Here is a 10397-nt window from a genome sequence, read left to right as displayed (position 1 = left end):
AAGAACCTGGGAGCTACCTCTGAAATGTAAGCCTCAGGAGAGAATACCACTCTCCCCCAGTTTCTGTAGGAGTCTAGGCACCTAACTTTAATGCTCCAAGTTGTAAAAGTAAGTACATTCTGTCACAAATATATGAGTTTGCTGCCACCCACCCTGGATCAAGTCAGTTAGCTCACACAGATGGTCACCCTAATTACCAGGTCAAGTTAGGATGAACTGCACATGACTACCGGTGCTCTCAAGTTCTCTGAGTTGACGAATAGTTACTGCTTATCTTGAGAACATGTATGTGATGGGTTGTATCTGTTTGACTATATAAAAGGGTGAGACTTCTTTCTATCCTTGCAGTTTCTTAGCTAACTGTGTGTGATGAACATCCTATTCTGGTTTAATGCTCAGTCAATAATAAGTGTTTTCTCAACTCTGGGTTGAGAGATTTTGTCTTTTCTTTTTTTATTTATTTAAGTTATCTCTACACCCAACGTGGGGCTCAAACTCATGACCCTGAGATCAAGAGTTGCACGCTCCTCTGACTGAGCCAGCCAGGCACCCGTTTGTGTTTTTTTTTTTTCTTTTCCATTTTTTTAAAATTTAAAATCAATTAATTAACATACAGTATGTTATTAGTTTCAGGGGTAGAATTTAGTTCATCAGTTGAATAAAACAGTTGCATATAACACCCAGTGCCTATTACATCATGTGCCCATCACCCAGTTACCCCAACCCCTACTCCCCTCCCCTCCAGCAACCCTCAGTTTTTTCCCTGTAGTTAAGAGTCTCTTATGGTTTGTTTCCCTCTCTGATTTCATCTTTTATTTTTCCTTCCCTTCCCCTATGTTCATCTGCTGTTTCTTAAATTCCACATATGAGTGAAATCATCTATTTGTCTTTCTCTCACTTATTTTGCTTAGCATAATACCCTCTAGTTCCATCCACATCTCATTGTAAATTACCTGTTTTCTTTTTAAATTGCATTTCCCCAACAGCACCTACACCCTTTATTTTTTTTTTTTAAAGATTTTATTTATTTATTCATGAGAGACAGAGAGACAGAGAGAGAGAGAGAGAGAGGCAGAGGGAGAAGCAGGCTCCCAAGGAGCAGGGAGCCTGATGCGGGACTCGATCCCAGGACCCTGGGATCATGACCTGAGCCGAAGGCAGACGCTTAACCATCTGAGCCACCCAGGCGCCCCTACACCCTTTATTCTAAAGTTATTGTCTTTTTACTCACATCTTCCCTATCTACAGGGAGAAGTATTTAAGGTGCTTTAAGTATTGAAGGTGCTTTTGTGGTAAACCTCTCCCTTCTACCCGGCTTCTGCTAAGCAGGTGGAAAATGGAAGTTAGAGTAATTCAAAATAATGATGATGTTACAAGAAGTTCACGTTATGATTGCAAGTCTTCTGCTTGTGGCTCAATAATTAGCTCCCGCCAGTCTGTCATGTTGAATAAGAAATATTGGTTAGTGAGGACGCCTGGGTGGCTCAGTTGGTTGAGTGTCTGCCTTCGGCTTGGGTCATAATCCCAGGGTCGTGGGATCGAGTCCTGCATCGGGCTCCCTGCTCAGCGGGGAGCCTGCTTCTCCCTCTGCCTGCCTCTCCCTCTGCTTGTGCTCTCTCTCTCTCTCTCTCTCTGTCTCAGAGAAAGATAAAATCTTTAAAAAAAAAAAGAATTATTGGTTAGAGTTTCCCACTTCTCTAACAGAGACAGATGGCAGTGATGGGGATGGGGGAGAGGGAAGAAGGAAGAAAGGGAGAGGAACCATGTAAGTTCAGCCATATGCAGAGATATTTCAGAGACAAAATTTAAATTTTTAAGTTGTTCTAGATTCTTTGGAACCTAGTACTATAACTGAAGTCAGGGCGTTCACTGCTTGGGGTGCATTAAATTGAACACAACCCTAGAAAGTGTTGAAAGTAGAGTTTTTATTATTTGTCACAAGTAAGGAGAAGAGAAGGTAGCTCCCAAAGCACTGTCTCCCGTGGGGTTAGTTCAGGAGGCTTTTACTCAGTGTGCTAGGGAACCAGGGACAGGGAGCTTCGGGCATTAAGGAACTTACACATATTTGGCTACTTAGGCACTTACCATGTCAGGGGCTAGTGCATACATTGTATGTGAACAAGGAGATCTTAGTAGTATAATGAGCTAAAGGTAACTTTAGGGCAACTCAGGGGGGCTTCTGCACAGGTCCTCAGCTCCCATATGGCTCCAGCTGGCTCAGGCAAGAGGGTCTCCCGTGGACTGTCTCCTCAGTGGGAGCTGCTTGTTCTGCAAAACAGACACACTCTTTCCCTGCTTTCCTCCCTCCTGCTCCTCCTTTCTGCTCACAGCTTGCAGTCCCTGATCCCAGGAACTTCCCTTTGTGTTTTTGCTAATAGTATCTCTAACAATAGCACTTTCCCAATCTCTTTTGGACCCTACCTATGGAAGTTCTGCAGTGACATTGCAGTGACATTTCCATGACATTTACTTAACTTCTTCAGGCCTTGGTTTCCATCTCTGTAAAATAAGGGAATTAGATTAGATGGTCTCTAAATCCATGAATCTCTGAAAAACTGTTTTCGTTCTATGGATCATGAGCTACTAACACCTATGAGAATTTGCACTTGTTGAAAAAGCTAGATTTGTTAGCAAAATTAAGTCATATTTATCTAGCAAGTTTCAGCTTGCAAAACTGGATGTGAGCTCTTTGGGTGCTCATCCATTGTGTTATTCTGATGCTCAGGGCATCAAAATATTGGGATGGTTCCATGGCTAAACCCCTGTGCCCATGGCCCTGCTTCAGGGTTCTCTAGCTTGCTAAGAAAGAGGATGCCTTGCTGCAGCCATTTCTCCCACTGTCTTTCCATGGCCTACCCTCTTCTTACCAAATCCCCTGCCACCTGAAGCATGCAGCAGTCACAGGGGTTTGCTGTTAATTCTGGATTCCTGAGGCCTTTCCTAGATTTATAATCCAGGACACAAGGACAGGGAAGCACTATTTCTATACCTGGGATATTTGTGCTGGAGGATCAGAACTGAGAAGGGAGTCTTGGCTGTGGTGGGCCTGAGTGAGACATGACCTCATAGAATTGAGGCTGGCCTAGAGGCCAGGGACCAAGAACAACATGGCTGCCTCCCCAACAGAAGTAGCTGGGTTGAGAGTTCTGTTACTATACTGCCTCTCTCTGAACTCTCACATCCAGATTTCCAGTTACCTAATGGATACTGAAATCCAGGAAATGCCTCAAAGCCCTTGTATTACAAAACAAGACACAACTCCTCAGTTACTTCTACCTGGAAAGCTACTACTGTTACTTGTTATCTATCACAAAATAACACTCAGGCCTTCCTTAATTCATCTTTCTCCCTCATTCTTCACTTCCGACTAGTTATTAAATTCTATTGACTTTATCTCCTACATACCTATTTTTTATTGTGGTAAAATAGACATTATGTAAAATTTAGCTTTAGCCATTTAAAAATGTACAAATCAATACTATTAAGTATATTCACAATGTTGTGCAACCAATCACTATCCATTTCTAGAGCTTTTTCATCATCCCAAACAGAAACTCTGTACCTATAACATTCCCCTTTCCCCCAGCCCTTTTCTGTCTCAATGAATTTGCCTATTCCAGGTATATCACTCAAGTGGTAGTGTACAATGTTTGTCCTTCTGTGGGTTTGGCTTATTTCACTTACCATAATGTTTTCAAGGTTCATGCTTGTTATAGCGAGTATCAGAATTTCATGCCCTTTTACGGCTGAATAATATTCCACTGTATGAATGAATATACCACATTCTGAGTATCCATTCATCTGCCAATGGACACTTGGGTTGTTTTCATGTGTCTTATTTCAGGATAGAATAACGAAATACTAGACACTGGGTGGCTTAAACATTTCTTACAGTTCTGGAGGCTAGGAAGTCCTAGATCAAGGTGCTGGCAGAATCAAGGTGGAAAGAGAGAGAGAGAGAGAAAGGCTCTCGTCTTTCTTCCTCTTTTTTTTTTTAATATTTTATTTATTTATTTGAGAGAAAGAGAGAGCACAAGGGAGAGGGAGAGGGAGAAGCAGACTCCCCAATGAGCAGGGAGCCCGATGCGGGGCTCAATCCCAGGGCCCTAAGATCCTGACCAGAGCCGAAAGCAGACACCCAACTGACTGAGCCACCCAGGCGCCCTTTCTTCTTCTTATAAAGACACTAATCCCATCACGGGGGCTCCACCCTCATGATCTCATCCAATTCTTAATTCCCAAAGCCCAAACCTTCTAATGTAATCACAGTGGGGGTTAGGGCTTCAACATAAACATATTGGGGGCACACAAACATTCAGCTCGTAACACCATCTTTTGGCCTAGATATCCATTCTAAAATAGCATTTTTTCCTGATTATATAAGTAGTAGATGTAAGTAATACAAACTACAAAATACAAAAAAATGAAAGTATAGATAAGAATACAAAGTTCACTATTTATTCTAAATGTCAATTGTTGACATTTTATTTCCACCCTTATTTATTTATTTATTTATTTTCAAAGATTTTATTTATTTATTTGAGAGAGAGAGAGAATGAGAGATAGAGAGCATGAGAAGGAAGAGGGTCAGAGGGAGAAGCAGACTCCCCGCCGAGCAGGGAGCCTGATGCGGGACTTAATCCCAGGACTCCGGGACCACGACCCGAGCCGAAGGCAGTCGCTCAACCAACTGAGCCACCCAGGCGCCCTCCACCCTTATTTATATGTTTATATACATGTAGGTGTTTTACAGAATCAGAACCATTGTTCATGTAGTTCTATATTTTTTACACTGAGCATTTTTTAAAAGATTTTTTTTTTAATTTATTAATTTGAGAGAGAGAGAAAGCGAGCGAGAGCACGAGCAGGGAGGAGCAGTAGAGGGGGAGGGAGAAGCAGACTCCCGGCTGAGCAGGGAGCCCAACTCGGGGCTCGATTCCAGGACCCTGGGGATCATGACCTGAGCTTAAAGCAGACGCCCAGCCGACTGAGCCACACGGGCACCCCTACAGTGAGCGTTTTCATAAGCATTTTTCATTGCATAAAATTCCATTACAAACATATCAGAATTTGGATCTTCAGGTTGTTTATTTTTCACTATTTTAAACAATACCAGAAACAACCTCTTCTTACACACATTTTTGTCTACATTTCATATCTCCTTAACATGGATTCCTAGAGTAGTCCCTAGGGCTCTGGCCCCTAATGGTCCCTGCCCCTGGAATTCACACCTTTATGTGGTCCCCTCCCACACTGTACCAGGGTTGGTCTGTGTGACCAACAGCATATGGCAGAAGTGATGGCCTGTCACTTCCAGATTGTTATAAAAGGATGGTGGCTTCTGTCTCGGGTATGGGTGCTCTCCCCCTCTTTCTCTATCATGGATCATTCACTCTGGTGGAAGCTGTGTTGTGAGCAAAGCTATGGAGAGGTCAGCATTGTGGAAAACTGAAGCCTCCTGCCAACAGCCACACGAGTGAGCTATTTCTCCTCCTTTGTTTTGGTTTGGTTTTTATTTTGTATACACATTTTTCTGACAGATAGAAATTTAAAATTTTATGTAGTGCCTGGCTGGCTCAGTCTATAGAGCACGTGACTCTTGATCTCAGGGTTTTGAGTTTAAGCCCCACGTTGGGCATCGAGCTTACTTAAAAAAACAAAACAAAAAACAAACTTTAAAGATGCCTACTGATTAAAAAGAAAGAAAGAAAAAGACAAGGAGGATAACCAAATTCCTTAAGAAAAAAAAAATGAAAAAACCCATTATGCAATGGGGCGACTGGAGCATGTGACTCTTGATCTCAGAGTCATGAGTTCAAGCCCCACGTTGGGCAGACAGCTTACTTTAAAAAATTTTTTAAAAATAGGGATGCCTGAGTGGCTCAGTGGGTTGAGTGTCCAACTCTTCGTTTCAGCTCAGGTCGTGATCTTAGGGTCTTGGGATCACCCCTGAGTCAGGCTCCATGGTCAGCACAGAGTCTGCTTAAGATTCTCTCCCTCACCCTCTCCCTCTGCCCTTCCCCCTGCTCATGCTCTCTCTTTCTCAAATAAATAAATCTTAAAAATAAAACATTAAATAAAAAAATAAAAATCTTGTAATTCAGTTTGTCCAGCTTTCCCTATGTGATCTCCTCATTCCCTTTATTTATTTTTAAAGATTGTATTTATTTGACAGAGAGAGAGCACAAGTAGGCAGAGCGGCAGGCAGAAGGAGAGAGAAGCAGGCTCCCCGCCGAGCAGGGAGCCCGATGCGGGGCTTGATCCTAGGACCCTGGGATCACGACCTGAGCCGAAGGCAGACGCTTAACCCACGGAGCCACCCAAGCGCCCCCTCCTCATTACCTTTAAATTTAAAACATTTATCAAAGTAGTACGCATAGTAAAAAAAAAAAAAAAAAAAAAAAAAGCCAAGTAACTTTAAATAGCTTATGATGAAAAACAGTGGTTCCTGGCTTTATCCTTCAGAGTCTCAGTAACTGTATCAGTCAGGATTTGATCAGAAAAGCAGAACCAGGGGCGCCTGGGTGGCTCAGTCGTTAAGCGTCTGCCTTCAGCTCAGGTCATGATCCCAGGGTCTGGGATGGAGCCCCGCCTCGGGCTCCCTGCTCAGCGGGAAGCCTGCTTCTCCCTCTCCCACTCCCCCTGCTTGTGTTCCCTCTCTCGCTGTGTCTCTCTCTGTCAAATAAATAAATAAAATCTTTAAAAAAAAAAAAAGAAAGAAAGAAAAGCAGAACCACTGAGGATGAGCTAGAGGATCCACGCTAGAGATTTTACCTTACACAGCTGTGGGAGCCTGTTGAACTGTCTGTGCAAGGCTCTCGCTTCTGTGTCCTGCACCGGGGCCAGCAGGGCAGGCGGGCTGGAACAGAAGATGGACTTGAGGTGGAGAGGAAGGACAAACTTAAACCTGCATCAGCCAAGAACCTGAATGGTTAGGAATAAATTTTCCAGATACTCATGTCAAGATTTATTTGTGTACGGGAACTATTTAAAGCTCATCCTAAAAACTTCCTGTCAAAATAATCTTAAAAATATTAATCTAATAACAATCTGAAATTCTCCTTGACTGCAGAGAATTTGAAATTTAAGCCAAAGTTAGTATGAGCTAGTATTAACTACTAGTTAACTAAATATTAACTAAAGGGCGCCTGGGTGGCTCAGTTGGTTAAGCGACTGCCTTCGGCTCAGGTCATGATCCTGGAGTCCCGGGATCGAGTCCCGCATCGGGCTCCCTGCTCAGCGGGGAGTCTGCTTCTCCCTCTGACCCTCCCCCCTCTCATGCTCTATCTCATTCTCTCTCAAATAAATAAATGAAATCTTAAAAAAATATTAACTAAAATATCAACAGGCATTTATTTTAGTGAACAGCAACTAACTTGGACTCTGCACTAAGCACCTCCCATAAGTGAGGACCCAAGGTAGGTGCTGTGGGAATTATAAAAATGAGTAAATAAAACACACTATCTCTGGGATGCCAGGGTGGCTCAGTTGGTTAAACGTCTGCTTTCGGCTCAGGTCATGATCCTAGAGTCCTGGGATCGAGTCCTGCATTGGGCTCCCTGCTCAACAGGGAGCCTGCTTCTCCCCCTGCTTGTGCTTTGACAAATAAATAAAATCTTAAAAACAAAACCAAAAAAATCTCTGTCCTCCAGGAAGCACAGGGGTGGGAGTAGGGGTAATAGAAGCAGCAACTTAAATGCAACAATAGAATAGGATATTGATTGATTTCAAGGATCCATTGAAATCTGGAAAGGTCTCACAGAGAGAATTCAAGGGCCTTAAGAAAGGTCTGTGGGGTGGAGTTGAGGGGAACATGAACAAGGACTTGGCCAGGAAAATGAGGAGGGTGTCAGGGGAGACATTTCAGTGGTGGGTAGAAGGAGACAAGGCTGGGAATATAGACTGGGGCCGTATCAGGGTAGGCCCTCGATAACAGGAGAAAAGGAATGAATGTACCGGATAGGCAGTGGGAGCCATTGGTATTTGTTGAGGAAGAAAGTGAAAATTTAATCTTTATTTAAAAAAATATTATACAGGTACCAATTTATAAACACATGGTAAGTATATATACTGTTTTCTTTCTTTTTTTAAAAGACTTTATTTATTTGACAGAGAGAGACACAGCAAGAGAGGGAACACAAGCAGGGGGAGTGGCAGAGGGAGAAGCAGGCTTCCCACGGAGCAGGGAGCCCGATGCGGGGCTGGATCCCAGGACCCCGGGATCATGACCTGAACCAAAGGCAGATGCCTAACGACTGAGCCACCCAGGCGCCCCTGTATCCTCATTTTAAATAAGTATCATACGTTATTTCTTTTAGCAATTGGCCACTCTTTGAAATTTTCCTAAAATCAATTATATATTGATCAATCTATTGCTCCAAATTATGAGAACACTGGTGTTTTCTGTTTATACCATTTTTAGGTAGAAAGCCCCACATTTAATTGTTAAATGAAATAAACCCAAAGTAAATACAATGTAAAAAACACATTTTAATCCAAAAGTTTGAATATTGGCACTTAGCTATTTACAATGGTATTTACAATCAATTTTACAGTAACATTTGTGGAGAGACCTATGAACACAGAGCTATCTACAGTTGCTTCCTTCTAACATACAAACCATAGCTGTGCAGGAAAATGTTAACAGTTAAAACTGCTACAACTCAAAATCATTATGATTAAATTAGATTCTGACAAATTTTCCTGGGGTTGAAAAATGCTGGTTAAGTCAGGATAGAAGTGCGGGTGTGCAATCCTCACGTCTTCCCATTTCCACATTATTGTTCCCTCCCTTAGCTGGCCTGCACTTGAGTAGAACCTATACCTGAATTCTGACAATTGAGGGCGTCTAAGACTTTATTTTAGGCCTGTAACTACGAGTCTACAGCAGATGGTTTAATTCTAAGTATAACTGTTTTTTGATATTAATGCATATAAGTCACTTTTATGACTGCCCAGTGGTTGTTTTAATGGTAGTCAAGAAACTACCAAGGGGGATGCCTGAACACGACGTGATTCCTGTGTGCGCTTCATGAAGCTGTCTGTACTGTAAAATTTTATGGTTTGATTGGGAGCCTCACCTTGAGTGAGAAGGGAGATGAAAACAATGACAATCAACAAAATAATTCTGAATCTGTTCGCTACAGAACGAAGTTTGAAAAAGCTCAGGCTAATAGAATCATCCACCAATCACTTTCCTTAAGGTTAAACAGTCTATCTAGCATTTTCTAGATGAAGAAATAAAGCTTGTGTAACTTTGTGATAGACACAGTTGGTCAGAGCTACATTTTATTTGATTAAGCCCTTGGTCAGAAATCCAAACCTTAATTAATATTTTGTTCTAGCAGAAAAATACAATCCATTGATTGTAATGAGTTTCTAGAAATAAATCATGGAGAAAAAAAATAGATACTACCTGTTCCTACTGGTCTCCTTGGAAATTGCAGCCTTTGCCTGGGAAGATACATATATAGAATATATTTAATTTCAAAATATATTTAATTCCTTGCTATCCCTTTTAAATTTCCAAGTGACTAGTAATAAACAAGCTAATGATTACTGGGTAGTTAGGGAAAAATTTCTAGTCACCTTTCCATCTAAGAATTTCATGAAAGAAACATGCAGCATGTCTTAGAGGAGTATGAATACAAGATGACTGGAAATGAGTTTCACTTTCTAAACTACAAATGGTTGGCAACTGTTTCCTTAATAGTGATTGCAGGAGTAGGTCCAACATGAGTCCATATGTAGCCCTTCTCTGGTCTGGTCGGAACTGTGGGAAATGGCGACGAACGTGACTTGAAATATTCAGAAGGTGCGTGACACACAAATTCCAAGTATTCCATTTTCCTTGGAAGATCCTCCTCTGGTCCTAAAAAGCAGTTGATGGAAAGATCAAACACATTTTTGAACATATATATCATTTTCATAAAAGATTCAAATTCCTAGATGCTAGGAGAAACCACTCTGGTGGTGCCCTGACATTAGTCCTTGATACCTGTATTATTCTGAAGTCCCTCTCCGTCATTTCCTTCTACTTTAGCTGTTTAACTCCCCAAAACAGTGATTCAATATAGAAAGGATTCTAAAAACAGTATACAGTGTTTGTGATATGCCCACACTGCTCTAAGTACTGCATATACACCGATGCTTTGAATCCTCAAAACTATGCTCTGAGGAAGGCACTGTTATTCTTCCTGGTTGTTGTGTGAGGAAAACGAGACAAGAGAGATGAAGGAACTTGTCCAGAGCCACACAGCTAGTCTTGGGTGCTGGGCTAGGAACCCAGATCGTCTGGCTCCAGAGTGTGTGCTCTGACCCCTATGCTGTGCTCCCCGCTCCAGTGTCCGAGGAGGAGGAGGAGGAGGAGGAGGAGGAGGAGGAGGAGGAGGAGGAGG

The 10397-nt window shown here is 42.2% G+C and overlaps 1 protein-coding gene and 1 long non-coding RNA gene across 4 annotated transcripts in view; both read right to left on the bottom strand.

The window, feature by feature from the left end:
• Positions 1-1905: 1905 nt before the first annotated feature.
• LOC141373855 (uncharacterized) lies at positions 1906-6988 on the bottom strand. Of its 2 annotated transcripts, XR_012380209.1 has the most exons (3): positions 6775-6988; positions 2422-2499; positions 1906-2268 (listed from the first exon to the last, which is right to left on the bottom strand). It is a non-coding gene; the product is annotated as an uncharacterized lncRNA (long non-coding RNA). The 2 variants fall into 2 exon arrangements; XR_012380208.1 differs by having other exon boundaries at positions 1906-2499.
• Positions 6989-8470: 1482 nt separating this feature from the next.
• Positions 8471-10397, bottom strand: part of GATAD1 (GATA zinc finger domain containing 1) — an 11047-nt gene continuing 9120 nt past the window's right edge. For both annotated transcript variants that reach the window (XM_073898818.1, XM_025872868.2), the window contains one exon: positions 8471-9871. In XM_073898818.1, coding sequence (XP_073754919.1) covers positions 9681-9871 — 191 coding nt within the window. In that variant the 3' untranslated portion in view covers positions 8471-9680. The remainder of the gene's footprint in view (positions 9872-10397) is intronic.

This window comes from Callorhinus ursinus, unplaced genomic scaffold (assembly GCF_003265705.2).
Source record: "Callorhinus ursinus isolate GAN/ISIS: 27379988/994484 unplaced genomic scaffold, GSC_fseal_2.0 scaffold12, whole genome shotgun sequence".
Taxonomy (NCBI): domain Eukaryota; kingdom Metazoa; phylum Chordata; class Mammalia; order Carnivora; family Otariidae; genus Callorhinus; species Callorhinus ursinus.
The sequence above is the reverse complement of the archived record's forward strand: the minus strand, read 5'-3'. Positions and strand labels throughout refer to the sequence as shown.